This window comes from Siphateles boraxobius, unplaced genomic scaffold, assembly GCF_051911475.1.
Source record: "Siphateles boraxobius isolate OS27281-9 unplaced genomic scaffold, OSU_SipBor_1 9, whole genome shotgun sequence".
Lineage (NCBI taxonomy): Eukaryota > Metazoa > Chordata > Actinopteri > Cypriniformes > Leuciscidae > Siphateles > Siphateles boraxobius.
Genome location: NW_027509219.1, coordinates 10,360,929 through 10,384,200, shown reverse-complemented (window position 1 = coordinate 10,384,200; position 23,272 = coordinate 10,360,929). Strand labels below are relative to the sequence as shown.

At 40.1% G+C, this 23,272-nt stretch overlaps 1 protein-coding gene across 2 annotated transcripts; it reads left to right on the top strand.

Annotated features, from left to right (window-relative positions):
- On the top strand, window positions 1–21,610 carry csf1b (colony stimulating factor 1b (macrophage)). 2 transcript variants are annotated; one of them, XM_077224537.1, is made up of 9 exons: window positions 1–358; window positions 1,782–1,895; window positions 2,022–2,084; window positions 10,239–10,409; window positions 17,031–17,217; window positions 17,422–17,558; window positions 19,741–19,787; window positions 19,941–19,981; window positions 21,137–21,610. In XM_077224537.1, exons 1-9 carry the CDS (start codon window positions 311–313, stop codon window positions 21,187–21,189), a joined length of 861 nt encoding a protein of 286 aa, XP_077080652.1. In that variant the 5' UTR covers window positions 1–310; the 3' UTR covers window positions 21,190–21,610. The 2 variants fall into 2 exon arrangements, with proteins under 2 accessions (XP_077080652.1, XP_077080653.1); XM_077224538.1 differs by lacking the exon at window positions 10,239–10,409 and having other exon boundaries at window positions 33–358.
- Window positions 21,611–23,272: the final 1,662 nt, after the last annotated feature.

Below are 23,272 nucleotides of genomic sequence, written 5' to 3'. Positions count from 1 at the left end.
GCAAGAAAAAAAGAGGAGAGAGAGGTGTGGGCATGAAAAGGCGGAGAAGAAGTTAATGAAAAAGACAAGGAGGGGGTGAAGGGAAGGGAAAGAGAGAGTTCCTGTGAGAAAATTCAGACACAAGTTGTGCCCTGCTTAACAAGAATGTGCATTAAATTCAATGTCTGGGTGAGCGTGCTTTAATTTATATGGTGGATCGATTCCTTTATGAGCATTTCTGCCATTCTGCTTCAACTCTGCACAGCAAAAAATCACCTGGATCTGCTCAAATGCATCTAATTGAGGATTGTAATCTTCTCCTGCTGGATCCATGAGCCAGATGAACAACCCTACACTCCTTCACTTCTACACAACTAAGGTAGGCTTGAAGGTCATCAGCGGACCTCATGTGGTCTTTTTAAAAGCTGGAAACACCTCTATTATTGATTTGATTTTGAATAATACATCAACTATGTTTTTACTACACTTTTTATTTTCTGAAGTACAAGTATTTAGACTTTGTTTAGATGATTTAGGGGGGATGAAGTGGTAGTATTTATGCATTTCTTTACTCCAGGATGTCTAACATATTCTCAACGATTCTTCTTTTGGAGAAATGTTCACATTCATTCATTTACGTCACCACATCCACTGATATGGTACATCTGCATTATCAATAGATATTCACACCTCCAATTCAAAATAGCTAAAACATCTTTAAAAGGACAAAAGACACTTTTTTTTAAATTGAACAATTGAGTTCTTTTTACAGCAGTTTGCATTGTGTGTGTGTGTGTAGATTGTTACTGTCAAAATCAGTTTATAGCTTAAGATAAGTTCCTTTTTTTGTATTAATTGGCAGAAACGTGACTGTATTGTGGTTAAATCAATCTCTGCAGATGAATCTTGATAAGGATTGAACACATGTTATTGTTTAGTGTATGCTGGCTGTTACAATGATGACATTCACTGCGTCAAATAAAAAGAACTTTCAAAAGAACTTTTTAAAAAATGGAACAGACGCAGAAATGTCAAAAGCATCAGGATCCAGTGCTGACAGAAAGAAAGAAAGAAAGGGTTACACTTTATTTTAAGGTGTCATTGTTACATTGTAATTATATATTTAATTACGGAGTAATATTAAGTAACTACATGTACTCACTATAGGGTTTGGGTAGGATTAGTATTTGGTTGAGGGTTAGTTGCATGCAATTATGCATAATTTACTGTTGTTACTATGGTAACTATGTAACATATGTAACATATGTAACAAGGACACTGTAAAATAAAATGTTACCAACGAAAGAAAGAAAGAAAGAAAGAAAGAAAGAAAGAAAGAAAGAAAGAAAGAAAGAAAGAAAGAAAGAAAGAAAGAAGGAAAGAAATGTTTTTAGTAAGGGAAGACAGCTGCCAGTATACCTGGCAAAAAAGACACATTTTTCATTTTTATTTTCCAACAATGAGCTCAACTTGCAAGAAAAAGCTTTCATGACAGTATATATGTATATGAAATATGTGTTTCTTATTTAAAAATATTTTAAAATGTAATTTAATTCTGTGATACAAAGATGAGTTTCCAGCATCATTAACCCAGTCTTCAGTGTCCCATGATCTTTCAGAAATCATTCTATGCTGATTTGCTCCTCAAGAAACATTTATTATTATTGTCAATGTTGAAAACAGTTGTGTAAATAGAAAGTTCAAAAGAAACGCATTTATTTGAAATATAATCTTTTGTAACATTATAAATGTCTTTACTGTCACTTTTGATCACTTTTAGTTTTCTTTGCTCTTCACTATAGGGGAAGAATGTGTGTGTTCTCATACTACTGTGTGTTCCCCTCTCCATGATGGACATCCCTGGTCCTTGCAAACATGCCATAACCATGGACCACCTGCTTCAACTAAAACAACTGGTGAGGAATAACATCTCAATAAAGCTTCAAGGGGTCATCCTTTGAATTTTTTTTTTTTTTAGAAGTGTCAGCTCAAAGCCTAGCAATGTCTCCTAACTTTTCGTCTCATGTCTTTTTACTCTTCAGATCAGTAACCAGTTGCGGACTGGCTGTTCAATCACATATTCATTCATTGAGAGAAAACACCTGGTAAGAGCGTCTTTAACACATTGTCTTGCTCTACTTTTAAAACAATGTTTAAAAACAGGTTTGTGCTCTTTCCATAATACAAGATTATATTCCAAAATCGTCTGTTTCGAAGCTGCCCTTGGAAATGAAGCAAAGTTGGAGGTGTGTTTTAGATTAGATGCTCACTCCAAAGTGTCATCACTCATAGATGAGATTTCCATCGTGGCATCCATGACATGGTTGTATTCAGCATGCATTTTGATGTAGATCTTTGATGTTTCTGTTGGTACCATTTTGTATGTAACAGTCTTTTTATTCTGTAGACAGTTGAAACTTCTGAACTTTGGTTTAGTTTCTTAAATCTAAAGCATATTCAATAGGACCATATTACAGTAATCAGTGTTAAGAGTAACGCGTTACAAGTAATACGAGTTACGTAATCAGATAACTATTTTCAAGTAACTAGTAAAGGAACAAAGTACTTTAACATTTACAACAAAATATCTGAGTTACTTTTTGAAAGGTTTGTTTGAGCTGCACTCTCTACTGTACAGGCATGAATAAACATTTTCTTTCAGCCTGAGGAAAGTTTCCCTAACACTGACAGTAACACTTTACAAAAAGGTCCCATTAGTTAACGTTAACAAACAATAAGAACGTTACTAACGTAACCTCGGTTCTCTCTAGAAGAGGGAACGAGTACTGCGCAATATCTTACGCTAGGGGAAAACCTCTTTTCCACGAGATATTGAAGCCAAAAATTATCCTTAATTTTGAATTAATGTAAAACCAGTTGCAGCAGCAAGGCAGACATTGAGACATAGGCGAGGAGACTTGCGTGCCTATTGGCTGTCCAGCGGCAACTGAAGGAGCCTATCGAGAGAGGCCCACTGCGCCCACTGCGTCATGGGCGTGGTCTGGGCCTATAAATACAGCTCGATGGCTGATACAATCTGGTTTTCATCGCTGAAGCGAACCAGCGTGTTGCAGGCACGGCAAAGATACGCAGTACTCGTTCCCTCTTCTAGAGAGAACCGAGGTTACGGTAGTAACCGAGTACGTTCTCTTACGAGAGGTTCTCTCGTACTGCGTTATATCTTACGCTAGGGGAACACTATGCAAAACGCTGTGCGTGCTGGGATCCACACTAAAGTTCCCAAGGGTAGGTGCCCGGGGTACATACAGTGCTTAATCACCAGGGACTCACAGAGAGTCTGAGAAGAGAGGCTGAAAGCGTCATTCTCCACAAGTAGCATCCTGAAGGAGCTAATCACATCAACAGTGTCCCACCCAGTCAGGGTGAAAATATATTCGGCCTGATATAATTTACATTATGGGTCTTATTAAATGCCCCTGTAATTTTATCAATCAGCGAGCGATGCTCAAGCGGTTCCAGTATTCTGCGCCGAAGCAACGGGGCAGACAGTATTGATTTTTAGACTGACAAAAGTTTAGCCTGTAAGGCGGGAACCTCTAGGTTATAAAACCTTATAAATGTAGACGGCGAGGACCAGCCAGCCGCCATACATATATCCTGCAAGGTAATCACGCTGAATCACGCCCACGACGAGGCCATGCCTCTAGTGGAGTGCGCTCTGATACCCAATGGACACTGCAGGCCCTTGGAAGTGTAAGCCAATGCTATGGCATCAACTTTCCACCTGGATAGGCTCTGTTTCGAAGCGGCCAGCCCCTTGGCACGCTGAATGAAACGAAGAACTGCTCAGTCTGTCTGAAAACAGACGAGCGGGACACGTAAGCTCTTAATGCCCTGACAGGGCAAAGGAAGCCCGCATCCTCTTCCTCGTTGTACACCGGCAGGGCAGACAGGGAGATAACCTGAGCCCTGAATGGTGTGCTGAGGGACTTAGGCACGTATCCGTGCCTGGGTTTGAGTATGACTTTCTAGTAATTTGGCCCAAACTCCATACACGTCGCGCTCACTGAGAGTGCTTGTAAATCCCCTACACGCTTCACTGAAGCCAGAGCCACCAAAAACGCTGCCTTGTATGACAAATGTTTCATGTCTGACAGATGGATTGGCTCGAACGGGGCACCTGTCATGGCTTCCAACACCGTAGAAAGGTCCCACATGGGGACTGAAGGGGGTCTGGGAGGGTTTAGCCTCTGAGCTCCTTTAAGGAAGCGGATGACCAGATCGTCCTTCCCCAGTGATAGGCCAGTAGCTGGTTTAGTAAATGCTGCTATGGCCGCCACATAAACCTTGAGCGTGGATGGGGTTCTGCCCTTATCCAATAGCTCTTGAAGGAAGGAGAGCACTTACGTAACTCCACAGTCTGGGGGTGAAAGGCCTTGAGCATCGCATCAGCCAGAGAACACAGACCATTTTGAGGAGTAGAGTCGCCTAGTAGACGGCGCTCTAGCCTGCTTGATCGTGTTTAACACTCCTTTCGGGAGGTTAACGGGTACCCGTTGATGGCCCATGCATGTAGGGACCACGGCTCCAGGCGAGGATGCCAAATCGAGCCCTTGGCCTGGGAGAGGAGGTCTTTCCTCAACGGTATCGGCCATGGGGCAGTGCTGGTCAGCTGCATCAGAACTGGAAACCAGGCCTGGTTTTTCCAGAGCGGAGCCACAAGCAGCACTGAGCATCCGTTTTACCTGATTCAGTCCAACACCTGAGGCAGGAGCGAGACGGGGGGAAAAGCATAGAGCGGGCAGCGGGGCCAGACGTGGGCCAGCGCATCTCTGCTCTAGAAGAAAAACTTCGGACAATGAGCGTTTTCTTGGGACGCGAACAGGTCTACCTGCGTTATGCCGAATGTCTCCCACAGCAGCAGGACCGTCTGCGGATGCAGAGACCATTCCCCTGCTGGAATATTGTTTCTGTACAGTCTGTCTGATCCCAGATTGAGCTGACTAGGCACGTGTGCTGCTCTTAGTGAGAGCCTATTGTGCTGAGCCCAGATCAGGAGGCGTTCCGTCAGCCTGTGAAGGTTTCGGAACCTGATGCCACCCTGGCGATTGATATAGGCCACCACTGACATGTTGTCCGAACGGACCAAGACGTGGTGACCCTTTATCTGGGGACAAAAACGCTTCAGCGCGTTGTCCACTGCCATCATTTCCAGACAGTTTATGTGTAGGAGCTTCTCTCGTTCTGACCATTTGCCAAAGAACGGTCTGCCCTCGAGCAGCGCTCCCCATCCCGAGGTGGAGGCATCCGAGGACACCACCTTTACACTCGAGGGAGTTCCCAGGTTTACACCCGACTGGTACCAGTCGGTTGCTTTCCACGGTTTCAAGGCTAGGACGCATTTCTGATCGACCTTGAGGCGAAACATACCAGAGGCCCACGCCCGAGGCGGTACTCGCGCTTTTAGCCACTGCAGCGGGCGCATGCGAAGCAGACCCAGCTGGAGTACTGAGGATGCTTAGGGCATGAGACCCAGCACTTTCTGAAACCTTTCGAGCGGGACTATAGTGCCGCAGCAGAAGGATTTCGCGGCGCACTGTATGTTCAGTCTGCGCTCCGGCGACAGGTGCAGCTCTGTGCCCGGAAAAGATATTCTCTGACTGGGAGACAGCAAATTTTTCGCCCAATTGACTGTGAGACCTAGATTCTCGAGGTGTTCGAGTAATATGGTCCTGTGTTCTATGAGCTCTGAGTGTGATCGAGCTAGAATCAGCCAATCGTCCAAGTAGTTCAATACTTGCATGCCCCGAAGTTTCAGGGGTGAGAGAGCCGCGTCCATGCACTTCGTAAATGTACAGGTGCCAGGGACAGGCCGAACGGCAGGACTGTGCCTGGCCCTCGAAAGCGAATCTCAAGAATCGCCTGTGACGTGACGCTATTTGTATTTGAAAATACGCGTCTTTCAGATCTATTGACAGAAACCAGTCCCCTTGGCAAATCTGCGCGATTCGTGAGCATTCTGAACTGGCGTTTCACAAGCACTTTGTTCAGCTGTCTCAGATCTAGAATGGGTCTGAGACCCCCGTCTTTTTTCGGTACCAGAAAATATCTGCTGTATAGACCCCCTTCGCTCTGAGCTTGAGATAAAGGCTCTATGGCCCCTTTGCTCAATAGTTTCGCTATCTCGGCTCAAAGTAGATGAGCTACTTCACTTTTTACCGTAGTTTCGACCCGCGCCGTGTAACTGCAGGGGCGTCTAGCGAACTGTAGCGAATAGCCTCTCTCTATTGTATTCAACACCCATTCTGATACCCTGGGAAGTTTTGCCCACGCATTTGCATGAATGGCTAGGGGTAAAATGAGATCTTGGCTCTGGCCGCAACTGAGTGGTGGCCGCAGAGCCCCGGTGTGTTGTAAATTGAACACTGTGCTTGCAGCATCTGAGGCGGGGAGCGTGCTGATCATAGCGGGCGGTCTGGCCGCGCTTGATTTCTCTATGGTAATTTGCGACATGGAAATGAGCGGGGTGAAACTCATGGGTTTTAACATGTCTGTGAGTGAATGTGGGCGCGTAACAGCGGGCACATTTACTACACTCAAAACACCGTCTGCCTGAGCTGACTGAATGTGCGTTGGTTTCGTTTTTACAGAAACTGCTTGACATGTATACTGTAGTGTTTGTGGGCACTGGGTTGTGGGCACATTCACTACGTTTAATGCACAATCGACATGAGTCTATTTTATTTGTGCGAGCCCTGTACTTTTGCGGGCTGTGCTTGTGTGTAGTAATGAACACTGATTCGTGGGCATTTTTATTACACTTATAACACCATCGGCCGTGGCCAGAATACCACAAATTACACTCTTTCTGAGATTTATCTGGGTCGCCGTAAAAACGGCGTTTGTGTGCAGGCAAGCGGGTGGTGTTACCGGCTTGTTGGCTGCAAAATACACTGGAACAGTAGTGCTAGGAAGGCTTTGAGGCCTCGGGCTTGACTTCAATACTTGCCCGGGGCTCACGCGGAGGGGGGTGGAGGCTAGAAGAGCGAGAGCGGGGTCTCTGGTCCCGGGCCTGGCGGCGCTGTGAAGCAGCGGCGGGTGGAGGCTGCGGCTGTGAGCTTCGAACTGACGGCTGCGTCGGGCGGCCTGCTGCGGATCTAGAGCGCTTCGGGAGGAAGTGCTTCATAGCCTGCGACGTTTTCTGGGCCTCAGCGAATCTGTCCACGAGATCTTTGACGGCAGATCCAAATAGTTTGTTGGTGAGACGGGCGCGTCGAGGAACACAGAGCGCTCCGAGTCCGGCATCTCCGATAACGTCAGCCACAAGTGTCTCTCAGCAATGGTGAGAGAGGCCATCGTCCGCCCCATGGCCTGTGCAGCGGATTTCCAGATCCGGCACGCTGATAGCTTCTGGCCCTTCCTCGTCCATTTTGCAGAGGAGGTCGGCATGGAAGATTTGCAAGATGGCCATGGAGTGCAGTGCCGATACAGCTTGCCCGGCAGCGGCGTAAGCGCGACCGTGCATAGCGGAGGTGGCGCGGCAAGCTTTTTGAAGGCAGCGCTGTCTTTGCTCGGCGTCCAGCCGAGGGCGGGCAAAGGTGGGCTGCTACGGCTGCTTCCATTGGGGGAAGAGAGAGATATCCTCTGTCTTTAGCACCGTCCACTTCGGAGAATGCTGGGGAGACAGAGGTGCGCACTCTGGCGGAGAGTGGGGCGCTCCAGGACTTTGCGACTTTTCCTTGAAGTTCAGGAAGAAAAGGCGCAGGCCTGTACGTCGGTGGAGCGCGGCCCTTTCTCAGGAAACATCCGTCCAGTCTGTTGTGCGCAGGCTGCGCCCCCATTCGAGGCTGAGGCTCGCCACGGCCTGTGAGAGCAGACGCATGAGTTCAGTCTCGATGCTGGCCCGCTCTCCCGGCGACGCGCCGGAGCGGAGGGGAGATCCGCAGAGCTCGCCCAGTCCACGCTGTCCAACGCCAGGATAGAGCAGCTGGCCCCCTCCGCAGATACAGCGTAAGATATTACGCAGTACGAGAGAACCTCTCGTAAGAGAACTACATTTAGTACAGTTTTTATTAATCTTTTTGAACATTAGTTAATAAAAATACTGTTAACACACTGATTTTCACATTGCACACATTAAGGTCCATAAAATAATAGTATTAACATATACATTCTAAATGTTCAATGTTCAAATGTTGAGGACCTACTTTATATTAAGTGTCTTTAACTACTATGTAACATTTAAAGTAATCATTTGATACAAAATGATGTTAAGATTTTTACTTTTAACTCTTTGTACTTCTAGTTAAAAAGTACCTGCATGTAAACAGCTGTAATTTATTGTTGTATTATTTACATAATTACACTGTTGAACCCCTTAACCCACCCTTAAACCCATCAAACCTGTCCCTAAACTTACCTGTATTCCACCTCAATAGCTCAAAAGGTATTGTGCAATACAACATGAACACAATGCATTGAGCATTGTACCTAACAATTTTTTGTGTTGATGTAAGTACAAAAATCTGCGCCCCAGTTCAGAGTCTGCATCCTTCCATTTGTCAAACTAATGTTAACAAATGGAAAACTTATTGTAAAGTGTTACCCATATTCAGCCCTGGATTGTCTGTAAAGGCAGATGGGGAAGGTCCCACTAAAATATATATCCAAACATAGACCTCTATATACACTAAATTAATAATAAATTGTAAATGTATTCAGCATTCTGCAAAAAATATTTTTCGGAATTTCTGTTTTAAAGAGGTCATGAACTGCATTGTTTTATTGTTTTTTTATTGTTTTCTGGGGTGCACTTATAATGTTCCAGGGGTGCACAAAAAATGTGTAAATATAAAAATCAAAGACATTTTTCCTACCCTGGTTTTAGCCCTCTGATTTTAAAGGGGCGTGTCTGCTCTGAGACTTCAATGTAAACACCCAGTGCTGTGACTGGCTAACATCTTTGCATATGAAATAAGTATTACATGTGGAAATCTCTCAAAAACGTTTAGTGTGTTTTTACTAATACAGCTCTCAAGATTAACTAATTGAGAAAAGTGTTGATTATAGTATTATTTTTAGATCTATAGCATGAAAGGTTGCAGTGATCCATATTATAGCTAATCACAGACATGTTGAGAGCATGAATGCAGTGATCTCATCATTGCAACTCGATTTCGGCTCTCTATCAAATGCTTTCATCATAACTAACTGTGCAAACCATGGTGCAACAATTATTTAAATAAGAGATTCATAGATTATGACTGGAGTTTTGGTGCAAATCCAGAACTCAGTAACTGATAAACTCGTGGTGTTTGATTGATAGCTCTAGCGAAACAATGTGAAGTTGCCCTTTTAGTGTTTGGTTTGATTTACTGACACATCGACAAAAAATGTCTGACTGTACATGAATCATTACATATCAGAAATCACTGGTCACAGATCAGGCATTAGAATTAACACGGTTACTTACATGCTGTGGCAATACTGTCAAGTTCATATTGTAAAGTCTGTTTGCAAAGCCTGCTCCAAAATTGAGACTGATTTACCAAAGAATCCACAGTAAAATGGACTGAACAAACAAATAGTGCAAAACTGAGACATTTACAAGTTGAAAATAAATGACCACTAGCATTAGGATCCTTATTTTTAGTCCATTGATCCTGTATCGCTCTTCTCTCCTTGTCATCTCACTAACACGCCAGTGGGCAGGACCAAAGTTGCAATGATGAAATAGGTGTTGATCTTTTTCTACAGAGCGTGCTCATGTGAATAGCCTTGATATACAGTAGTTCTGTTGTGTTTGTTTTATGTTTGTTCTGAGAATAGACATGACTTTATTATTCCCACACAACTTGCAGCATACTAAAACATAATTCGGAGGCAATAAATACTATATTAAGGCAATTCTAAGATGGCATTCTATGTGTTAGTCCAGTGCATTAAAGTATGTCAATCATCATTAGTGCGCCACCCTCAGGCTGAATAACGCAAGGACATTAGATTTCTCCCAAAACTGTTTATGTGTTCAGTGATTAGAATATAAAGCTTACAAAATGTTTATCATAAACTTGCTAAGATCCAGAATCTGCCTGACCTAAATTTACAGCCAGGAACCGCTACTGCCCATATTACAGAAAATTACCCACAAAAGTAAACGTTGATTTCTCCAGCAAAACCAAAGTCAGCTGCTTTATCTCTTTTGAAAGCAAAGTTAAGTACACAAGCTAATGTGCCAGATTTTATTCTCCAGTTGTCGTCAACCTGTTTCTTACTCATTCTCCTTCTTTGTTTTTTAGAGCGTCGTGTGTTATGTGAAGGCTACTTTGCCAAGGGTGCTTGAACTGTTCAACGTCCACTTCAAATACATGCGGGGCTCAGGAAGTGCTCAAGCAGTGGTCTCCATACAGAACCTCATTCTCAACATCTACTCCCAACACTGCATACCTTTACTGAATGAAGAACTGGAGGTGTTTGCACTCACACTCACATATCTTGATACCAGGGACAAAACGTCTTAACAAGGTTCTCTAGTCTACTTTAAAATTAGTTAATAATCGTCAAGAAATGAAAAAAACACAACTATTCTTTTGGTAACTGTAATGAGGTTAGATGTTGCGGGAAGAAGGAGGCGGGAACCGGTGAACATTTAAACAATTTTAGTAATAAATGATCAAATAAAAAAAACAAATACAAATACAAAGTCGTCCCTCACGGTCGACTACCACCACACATAATACAAAAACATCAAATAAAATCCAGGCCTGGCCTCTCTCGATCTCCACTGTCGTCGCTCCTCCTTTTATGCTTCTGCTTCTCCGTGAGAGATACGAGACCGGTGCGTCGCGCAGGTGTCGCTCATCAGTAATCACGGCATCGGCCTTGCGCCCTCTACCTTGTCCTGCTCACCACATACCCCCATCGCCCCTCACAGGCCGGAGGGTACACCCGTGATAGCGCCCCCCCCCCCCCCCCCCCGGAAGCATCAGGAGCGAAAGAGACGAGGGAGAGGAGAGAAGAGAATTGAATTGAAAAAAAAATCTTGGCCCGGTTCGCGGACACACTGCCGCTCAGTCCTCAACCAGCTGAGAGACTCACTCGGGGTGCCATGCGATGGTACTGGACATCCGTTGGGGGACGGCTCGACGCTCCTCCGCCTTCTGGCGAATGGCGATGGGTCCTCCCGTCGAGGGCAGCTGGCAGCGTGTCCCCCGTTCCCTGATCCGCCCCCATCATGGCCAACGGCAACAGGCTCCGGCTGATGGCGAATGGGAGTGACTCCTCCGCTCCCTCTCGGACGGCAGCCACCCCTCCTTGAACTAGGACCACGGCAGCGAGCTCTCTGTCCCACTTGTTTTCCATCGCTCCAGCACCATCGTCTCGGGCAGCCATTGGCGGTCATCGCTCCTTCGTGCAGCCCGAACTCCTCAGAATCACGATCCTCATCAGCAGCGAGGGCTCTCCGACAGAGTGTTCCTCCTTCCTCCCGGGTTTCGGCACTAGTGTAACGAGGTTAGATGTTGCGGGAAGAAGGAGGTGGGAACATTTAAACAATTTTAATAATAAATAAATAAATACAAAAACAAAAGTAAAGACGGCAGTCCCGAACGGTCGACTGCCGCCACACATAATACAACAAAACATTAAATAAAATCCAGGCCTGGCCTCTCTCGATCTCCACTGTCATCGCTCCTCATTTTATGCTTCCGCTCCTCTGTGAGAGATACGGCAAAAAAACCTTTTAGAACCTTTATTTTTATGATGTAGTTAACATACTACACAGCTCTCTGGAATACTCCATTCTGATTGGTTCATCACTGCATTTAGAGGTCTGATATTTTCTACTACTCACCATACATCAGTCATCCATCTGGTAACTGAAACTGGCGCTAATTTAAACTGGCGTCTCATTAATCACACCATGGACTCTCACTTCATACAAATGCAACTGGCAGCATCTTGAGTCTGTTATTGATTGGCGTGTAAAATTAAACAACACGCAGTGCAACACATCTCCTTCGCATAGAATTGATCAGGTTGTTGATTGTGGCCTGTGGAATGTTTGTCCACTCCTCTTCATGACTGTGCGAAGTTGCTGGAAATTGGCAGGACCTGAAACACGCTGTCGTATACGCCGATCCAGAGCATGTCCAGTGAGTATGCTGGCCATGCAAGAACTGGGATGTTTTCAGCTTCAAGGAATTGTGTACAGATCCTTGCAACATGGGGCCGTGCATTATCATGCTGCAACATGAGGTGATGGTCGTGGATGAATGGCACAACAATGGGCCTCAGGATCTCGTCATGGTATCTCTGTGTATTCAAAATGCCATTTGCCCACTCAAGTCGGTTACGGCGGAACTGCAGTCAAGTCGAGAACCCCGATCAGGATGACGAGCATGCAGATGAGCTTACCTGAGACGGTTTCTGACAGTTTGTGAAGAAATTCTTTGGTTATGCAAACCGATTGTTGCAGCAGCTGTCCAGGTGGCTGGTCTCAGACGATCTTGGAGGTGAAGATCCTGGGCTGGTGTGGTTACACATGGTCTGTGTTTGTGAGACCGGTTGGATGTACTGCCAAATTCTCTAAAACTGCTTTGGAGACAGCTTATGGTAGAGAAATGATCATTCAGTTCGCGGGCAACAGCTCTGGTGGACATTCCTGCAGTCAGCATGCCAATTGCACGCTCCCTCAAAACTTGCGACATCTGTGACATTGAGCTGTGTGATAAAACTGCACATTTTAGAGTGGCCTTTTATTGTGGCCAGCCTAAGGCACACCTGTGCAATAATCAAGCTGTCTAATCAGCATCTTGATATGCCACACCTGTGAGGGGGATGGATTATCTCTGCAAAGGAGAAGTGCTCACTAACACAGATTAAGACAGATTTGTGAACAATATTTGAGAGAAATAGGCCTTTTGTGTGCATAGAAAAAGTCTTAGATATTTGAGTTCATCTCACGAAAAACGGGAGCAAAAACAAAAATGTTGCGTTTATAATTTTGTTCAGTGTATATTACTGCGCTACTTAGTTGCAGTGTTCGTCTTGTTCAAATATCACCATAGTTGAAAATTTGATATGAAATAGTTATTGAACTGTTTTAAAAAAAAATCAGTAAGTAACTTACAATTTAGGTTCAGATAAAAATAGTTCCAAGCAAAGCCACATTACTTTTTGACGGAATCAGATGAGTCAATGATTCAGTGACCCATTTGTTCCTAAATTAATCAACCGTTTTGAAAGAATCGGTTAAATGATTAATTCAATGACTCACTTATTAAGACACGGACTTGCCACCAACTTAGTTACATTTACATTATATAAGTATTATTCAATATTTCTTATTAAAAATTTTATATTTAAAAAAATCTCATAATATTATGTATGCAATTGTAATTGCAGTGTAGATACATTCGTGCCACCTCTGAGTTGCATTAAAGGGTTAGTCCACCAAAAAATTGAAATTCCGTAATTTCCGTCACCCTCTTGTCGTTCCCAACCTGTAAGACCTTCGTTCATCTTCGGAACACAAATGAAGATGTTTTTGATTAAATCCGAGAGCTTTCTGATCCCTCCATAGACAGACATGTGACTCCAGTGGTTCAAATGTAATGTTATGAAGCGACGAGAATACTTTTTGTGCGCTAAAAACAACAACAAAAAACCCCCCAACTTTATTCAACAATTTCTTCTCATCTGTGTCAGATCTCCTACGCTATTCGCGTAGTAGACACAGTACAGCAGTTCCATTTTCTACGACAGGATGCCGCCTCACTATTGGCTGACGCTGGTCACGTGAGCACCATGACACATGCGTATGATGCTGATGCAGGAGCTGGCCAATAGGGAGACAGCGTTCTGACGTAGAACCCAGAAGCACTGCACTATTTACCCTACGTCAACAGTGTAGGAAAATGACGTTTAAGAGATTGTTGAATAAAGTCGTTATTTTAGGGGGGTTTTGCGCACAAAAAGTATTCTCGTCGCTTCATAACATTACAGTTGAACCACTGTAGTCACATGGACTATTTTATGATGTCTTTACTACCTTTCTGGGCCTTGAAATTTGCAATGACGTTGCTGTCTATGGAGGGATCAGAAAGCTCTCGGATTTCATAAAAAATATCTTAATTTGTGTTCCGAAGATGAACGAAGGTCTTACAGGGGTTGGAACAATATGAGGGTGAGTGATTAATGACAGAATTTTTAATGAATGCTATAAAATAAGGCTATTGTTCAATGCATTAACAATTGTTAAACGTATATAATCTTCGTGTAAAGTGTTATTCCCTTTTTACTGCATTTAAAAAGTATGGTTACTGTGCAACTTTTTAACACATGGAATCCAACATTAAAAATCTATTGGTAGGCTGTAGAACTTAACATTTACCAAGCAAGATTAATTAATGATAAAAAATATTTGGGTTACACTTTATTTTAAGGTATCCATGTTACAGAGTATTTATGCATTTAAGTACAGTGTAATAATTATTAACCACATGTACTTACTATAGGGTTAGGATTGGGGTTTGGTTTAGGGTTAGTTGATGCAATTATGCATAATTTATAGTTATTACTACAGTAACTACATGAACGTGTAACAAAGACACTGTGAAAAAAGTATCGTTCACTGGTGGTTCATTTTGCCCATTGCATTAACTAATTTTTCACCATCTTATTTTGTTAGATTGCAAGACAGAATCTTGAAGGGTTATTTCAATTGGCAGTCTGATATGGCAGGTTTTCTTGATTTTGGTCTGCACATTGGAATAACATAAATCGCAGAAGCACTTCAAGAGTGTTTGTATGTATATTTAAGTTTAGTCTCAGGGGTCACATTTCAAATGTAGCAGTCTGGAGTTGGTTGTGTTTTCTATATAATGTTGCGATATGAAAAGCTAAAACTGATCCACTCTTTGATGAAATGTATTCAGAGACATCACTCAAGCACACATTTTGGTCCATATCTTTGATCAAACCTGCACTCATCATATGTTCTTGTCGTGAGAGCCAGAGATCTCCAGTAAAACCCTTAGAAGTCCTATGTAAAGATGTCTGAGGATATATTTGTTTCATTTGTTATATCATCTTATAGCTTATAAAGATAGTTGAGCATTGTTAATTGGTTTAATTACAACCCTGTCACAATTGTAGTCATTTTCATTTATTTAAAAAAATATTTCTTCAAATCCAGTTTGAGAATTTTTCCATCTGGCAGCTGGTGTCGTATATCATCAGTGCGTGAGAAACGTGGTTTCAAGTACAAAAAGTAAAAAGAAGTCATGCTGTCACTTTGTTATAGTTGTAATGTGAAAAAAGCATTGTTACAGCCTCTGTACCTGCTTTCAACCGAATTTTTTATTTTATTCCCAATAAGAAGCTGATAATAATTGACAATGAAAGTGTACTTTCACTTTCAAAAATAATTGAAAGTGATTTATTGACAATGTCATTACTTTTTCAGCACCCTCTTCATCAAAATACAATTTCTCATGGCATGTAGTTTATGGGATCCATTCCAACTACACTTAAGGAAACGTTTATCTCTAGTTTTGCTGAAGATAATACTGAAAAACAATTTGAAAAACTTGTCTTGACTTGACTAAGAAATACTTGATTTAACTTGCGTGAGCTTCTGAGATGCATTTCCAACATTTTATCAGGGATTCCCCCTTCAGATCAAAGGAGAAACATATTGACAATTTATAAACCTGCTATGCACTTGACAAATTTAACTTAAAACGTTTTTTTTCATGTTTAAATTCAGCTTTGGCGATCATAAGAGACTTCAAAAACATAAAAAAATGAAAAATAAAAACTTTTGAATGGTTGTGTATAATGCACACTATGATAATGATACATATATATTTGTAGTAAATATATTATTGAACAAATTATTTTATATTTTTAAACTATTTTATTTAAAAATATATTATTCACAAAAAATAAATGTGAACATTTACCCACCCATGTTGATCCAAAGCTTTTGTGGAAGACAATGCAAGGTCTTTTCCATGCACTTTCAACATTCAAGCTTCAAAAAGAACACAACCACCATAAAAGTAGTCGATAATACTCAAGATATATCAAGGATGTCAAGATATTTACTGAACAATGACTTTTAATTTAATTTCTGCTCCTCAAACGAGTCATATCCCTCATGCAAAGGAAGTACAGATATAGTTTTAAAAAGAGTACTTATTAGGGATACAATAGTTATATTTAAAAAATATATACTTATGTGCAAACTGAATGTAATATTTTTAGACACTTAAATGCACGTTAATTGCAATTCAATAAAAATGTATTATAATTTCAATCATATTAAAATCAGTTAGCTGAACTTAAGAGATTTTTTTGAAACACTTGAGTGTCTTAAGAACATCTTTATTTGTAATCTCATAATTGCTCATATTGACTGAAATATCTGACTTTGAAATTTTACTGCTGAATGTGCTGAAATATACTTTAACTTGTAATTTATATTGAAACTATTGTCAAGTATTTCAATAAGTGCACATTTGTTAGAATAATGTTTATTTAAAATAATATGAACTTTACAGGTAATATGAAATAAAACTTTACATGTGTTTAATTCGGTAGTCAACATATCAAAATAAGTGTACTTTAAAGTAGGACAAAAATATTATTAATTTGACATGAAGAGTACTTAAGAGTGTTTAAAAACTGTCATGAAAGTGAATACTCTCTTTAAGAACACTTAAAATGATCTTTTTCATTAATATATAATCTGCAAGTATAGTTTTTTAAAAGTACACTTAAGATTTGAATTACACTAAAAAGTGCACATTCAATTCAAGTAAACACACTTCTTTTTCACAAGGGATGGACCACATTTATGATACTTTGATGGTACAAGTGTGTTCTTTTTGAAGCTTGAGAGCTTTGTGTCTCTTAAAAAAAGAGAAAATCGTGGTTTCAGAGCAACATGAGGTTGAGTTTAGATGATGACAGAATTGACATTTTTATGTGAACTATCCCTTTAAGATCCACATCGTTAAATTACAGTTGAACACCATCTCTCAGCATTTATTTGTGGGTTTTTCTTTCACTCTGACTCTCTGCAGGAGGACACTGTAGCATTCGAGAGACAGTACAATGAGACTCCAGTCCAGGCACTTCAAAGAGTCGAGGAGGTTCTGTCCCTCTACTTGCACCTCATCACATCCACTAACGCTCCTGTTAACTGGACCTGCGAGCAAGAGTACAACATCAATGTACCTCCTACTGAGACACCGCTAACCACTAGCACAGGTGATTGCACACACACACACACACACACACACATTCGTCTACATGAAAAAGAAACAGGTACAGTACACTAGTGAAGCTGTAGGCAAGACAGATGATTTTCAAACACACACACACACACATGCACACACACACACACACACACACACACACACACACACACACCCCTCCAGCAATGATTAAAGCCACATGTTTGTCCTTTGAAAGAGGTTGTGGCGGGATTATCCAGGCAAGCTCCTCAGGGGTCCTCCAGCGATGATTTCTACAGACTGGGCTTCATTGTGGTCTCCATCTGTGGAGGATTTCTTTTCCTTCTCACTGCCTACTGCCTCCTAGAGAGAAAGGTATGCCATTCCTCCATAAATGCCATTAAAGCATTTTTATTTGGGTCCAAAGCTTTTATGTACATAATTTGTTATAAGTTTCCAAAAGGTCAGACAGGCAAAGTATTGTCCTTCATGACTGATTGTCAGCAGCATTTTACATGGATAAAGTCACTTGTTCTGGTGCTTTTGTTGACGTATTTTGATGACAGGTAGTGACAAACACATTTTCAAGTTATTTCAAAGACTTGGCTATATTCTGATAGAATATATTCTTGGCTATATTCTATATTTCATTGCTTCACGATGAAAGTAAGCCCAATGTGCTTCACCGCAATCTGGTATTGATTTGTGATGGTGTGTGTGTGTCTAACGCTGACTATTTACAGCGCCCTTAATCCTTTTAAATTTAATTTTTTGCAACAATTAAACAAAGTATCTTTGGCTAAATGTGTACCAGACTCTGAACAATTGCTCCAGGTTGTTGGGGGAGGGGGGATGCGTCCGAAATGGTATACTCTCTTGAGTAGGTACTTATTTTGAAAAAGTACTTTGAATGCTCTAAAAAAAAACTCATATGCTCTAGTAGTCTATATAGTATGAATGTCTGTGGGATCATGAATGTAAACCGGATGTACATTGGCCATGTTGCCATTATCATGTGACCAGTGTTGGGTTTAATGCATTGCTAAATAATTAATGAATGTAATTTAATTACTTTCCCCTTGAAAAAGTAAAGTAAGGTATATCTCTTAATTTTTCTGTAATTTAATTAGTTACTTCTGATGTAATTGTATTAAATACTGTATAAGACTACAGAACAATTCTATGTAAAACAATAGTGGATTTTACATTGAAATTTAAAGTTTAATGTTTAAATGTACGTTTTTAATGTAACATTCTCCCTTTAAATAGTTTGGTCTTTTATGCAATTTGAATATTATTTATTTGAAAGAATTTAAAGAGCAGTTTCATGTCTATTCTTTTATTGTTCAACTGGTCAAGTTTGATATGGACAATAAACAATAAACAATGTTGTAATTAGTAGATAGTAATGAATTACTTTTTTACAGTAACTTACCCAGCACTAAATGTGATCTACCAGCTTCAGTTACAAATCCTCTCCCGTGGCCTCATGGGATAGTAAAGTGTCCATCGTATGCACACTTCAGTATCTTGCCGGAAGTAGTAGGTCATCCGGATACATTTTGCTTACTCTTTTATGAGTACTGTGATTTTGGACGTACTTCTTTACATACTGTTTTTCGCATACTAAGAGTATGTGATTTCAGACACAGCCATAAGTCAGTTATTTAGCATACTAGAAGGTACTATAGCAATATATGCTAGTACACGCAGACGAAAAGCAGTACCACATGATGCTATTATCACATTACTGAAGTTCTCTATAGATTATAGAGGTGTTGCGCTTCAAGTCTGACTGTGAATTTTGACTTAAAAGATTCGTATCCTAATCGAAATAAACAATCTTTTCCCACTTTGGAATAGGATCCCTTGTGAAAAAGAAGTGCACTTAATTCTGTAGAATGCGTTCTTGTTGTGTACTTCAAATCCTAAAAGTGTATAGGCCTATATATATTTTTAACTTTATAGATAATGTTAATGAAATAAAAGGCCACTTATGCGTACATAGAAAGTACACTTTAATGACTATGTTTTGTAACAAGTTTTACTTTAAAGTACATTTTAAATCATTATGTTTTAATAATCTTTTGTCATGTTGTCATGCACACTAAGTATACACACACTGACCCAGCTGGTAGATATTGTAACTTCACCATCTGGCAGAAAAAGCATTATTCTCCATTGACAGCCATTAAGATGTTACATTGTAATACTAAATAATAATAAAAAAATGAATAACACATTTTATTATATTAGTTGTCTAGATCTTTTGCCAGTGGTAAGTGTTTGTAGCGTGAAATGTCACCAGTCTTGTTAAAAATGAAAACTGGAGCCAGAAATAGCTTGAAACAAACAAACTGTGAAGGATTTTTCTCATATCTTACATTCATCATCATTAGGTCAGCTATGTTTACGTACATCAAACCTCACACTTAAACTGTAACTGGTTTTAAAAAGAGTAACAAAAAGCAAGAAGTAGAAAAAGAAAAGAGTATTTGTTGAATGTGTGACATCATTCATGCATGTAATTTCATCTGTAATTCTGTTTCCACAACAGAAGCTGCAACGCCAGCTTCACAGAACAAGAATGCCATCGGACTGGGGGTAACTTGGTGTTTTATCTTACCTAATTTTGCTGTACAATATGTTTTAATGTTGTCATACACACTGTATATATTTGAATGCTTTGTATGACCTATTACCTAATATGTCAAATCTAAGCATATAGCAAAGGAATATCAAAATTTGTCTTCACAGATTACAAGTTGTCGAAAACTTTGAAATCCAAGAGGAAGCATGTAAGTATTTGATTTTTAAGTCCTTGCTTGATTTTGCATCAACGTCAAAATTGACAATAAAAATAAATGAATACGTATATACATCCCCCAATACTTAGAATAGAAATATGATACTTGGTTTGGTATTTGACATAAGTAATGGACTTTGGGTAATGCTAAAGGAATAGTTCACTTAATTTATTTATTTATTTCTGTGAACATTTACTTACCCTCAAGTTGTTTCAAACATGTATGGATTTCTTTCTTCTGCTGAACACAAACAAAAATATTTTGAAGAATGTCGGTAACCAAAGAGTTGATGGTCTTTATAGACTTCCACGGTATTTTTTGTATATTGAATGGGGCCCATCCACTGTCTGGTTATGAACATTCTTCAAAATATCTTCTTTTGTGTTCAGCAGAAGAAAGAAATTCCTTCAGGTTTTGGAACAACTTGAGGGTGAGTAAATGTTGACAGAATGTTCATTTTTAATTGAGCTATTACTTTAATGTACATCATTTCAGATATTATCTTCAGCACACAATCAATTGAGATCAGTAGAGGTCAGATGGCCTTGGAAGGACATTAAACATCTTGTATATTGCAAGCAATTGATGAAAAAAAAAAAAAAACCTTGGTTGAACATTTTGACATAAACTGGGGAACTGCAGGACGTTCAGTGAATGTTCTTGATGAAAAGCTAATAATTAACTAAGTTATTAAAATGTAAAATAAATATAAATAATTTTAAAATGAAAATAATCAAAATAAAACACAAAAAGCATTAAATTAAATGAAAATATTGAATGGGGTATTTGAAATAAACTATTTTTGGCTGACAAAAAATGAAACGACAAACAAGCCTCTAGTCTAGAGAATGAATTATTATAAGAATGATAAACTGACACACACACACACACACACACACACACACACACACACACACACACACACACACACACACACACACACACACACACACACACACACACACACACACACACACACACACACACACACACACACACACACACACACACACACACACACACACACTGTATACTCAACATCTTGTCAAACTACTCAGTACTCTCAGCATTCAGATCGTTAACATTCTGAAAAATAACTATAATGCATATGTGCTCATATACTTCCTTCTTTCTCATCTTTTGTAGACCAGACTGACCGACGGAAAGCGCTTGGCTCACACCTCTCCACTGCCTTCTAACTGATTCTCAAGTCGAACGGACTCTGAGAAGACAGCAAACGGTGAAACAGACTGCCTTCACGCTGTGGGAAGACCACAACATGACATCACCAGACGATGTTTCCAACAGCAGAGGAAACAGACTTAAGATTTACTTCTGATTATTTGTTATCATTACTCATACACCTTGGGCCTTGTACATATGTAAATATGCATATTGTTACAAACATCTATATTTGGACTACTGGAAAAGTCAAAGTATTGCATGCTCAGTAATGCTACAGTTACATCAATCCACAAAGCATCTGTAACAACTAGAAAAAGAAAATCAGACAATTATATTTTTTGTTTCAAAAATGGTTTCAGTTGTCAGTCTACTATAATGCTGTTATTGTTCATATGTGGGCAGTATTTTAGAGTAAAGGCTTCATTTGTTAATACACAACTTTTTTCCCCATTTCTTTCCATTTCCATATATATTTTACATTTTAAAGAGGTTTAAGGGTTGAGCTAAAATTGTGTGAAAACAATTGTTAGTCAAAATACTCACAGATAACACTCGCATATCTGGCATATTTTCCAAAAACAGGTCAAAAGGTTATCACCCCCCAGTGACATGCTGATATGAAAATGCTGTTTGAACTGACAACAGCACATTTTACAAAACAGATTTATTTTAGGGGAGCAGTTTTGCTCATTTATATTTATATTTGTATACTTTTAAAAATAAAAGTTCCTTATTGGCATCAATGGTTCCATTAAGAACCTTTAACATCCATGGAATCTTACCAATTCACAAATGGTTCTTTATAGTGGAAAACGTTGTTTAGATTATTCAAATGTTCTTCACTAAGAAAAAAAATGGTTCTTTTAAGAACTGATCACTGAAAAGTTCTTTGAGGAACCAAAAATTGTTCCTCTATAGCATCGCTGCGAACCTTGCTTTTACAATTTTTATATAAGTGTAGCATATGGGAACTTTAATGTGGTTTAGGACAAAGCCACAGTAAGCCAAAATCCATGCAGGATGGCATAATATACTATAAGGGAACAGAAGAAAACAATTCCAGACATGCATGTTTCCGGTCGACCCACTTGAGCGTTTTCATTTGCATTTTGTTTCTGTCTGGAGTGTGTGTCGCTGTTTGGCTTAGCATTAAACACTCAAAGGCTTCTCTCGAAATCAAAAACAAGGAAATGTGGTAGAGATTTTCGGACGTCTGCTAATGATTACAACAAGCCAAGTCATCCAAGCGAGAAAGGAAGAGCTTTTGTTAAGCAGATAAACAGGACATATCTTCTTGTGAATGAGATTTGAAGGTCTGCTCTAAAGATGCTGAGTGGGTATATTCACAATGTAATGCAGTAGTCCAACATGCTTTACACAGAAAGATTCAAATAAATAGAATCATTCAGGAACATTCAGGAGCTGGAGTAAGTTAACATGCACTGAACTTAAGTAAAGATGACAGTGAAGAATGAACAGAAAGAACTGAGGGCTTAAATAGACACACTAACTGAACAAAAAACAGGAGCACAGCTCAGGGTACATTTACATGACAACGATGTACTAGAAACGGGAATTTTCCTTTTTCCTTTACGTTTTTTGTGTACAGAGGGCACCATAGACAATCCCGTTCACACGGATCCGCGAAAACGACTAAAAACGCTGTATTATTCATGCCAGGCCAGTAGTTGGCGATGTCACTTTGTAAAGAAATACTACGTTCTTAGACTGGCACACGTAATATGCATGCACATGATTGCACCGTTTTCTCAAATTCACGTTTTTGTAGTTTACACCGAGACAATAACGGTATCATTTTCACAAACTTGCACTTAGAAATACATTTTCAAAAGTTAGCTTTTTCAGGCCCCCAAAATACTGTTGTTCTGTAAATAAATGGCCAAATATAATTTTTTGTTAAAAAACAAAAACTGTCCTATGCCCTAAAATGTACTCTTTCTGTGAAGAGAAAGCGCATACTTTTGAGTGTGTAGCAGAATAGCAGGCAAGCGTTTGGACATGGGTTATGGGGACATTAAATTTAACATTTAATTTAATATTCAACTATAATATTGATCTGCCTGCATTGACACTATT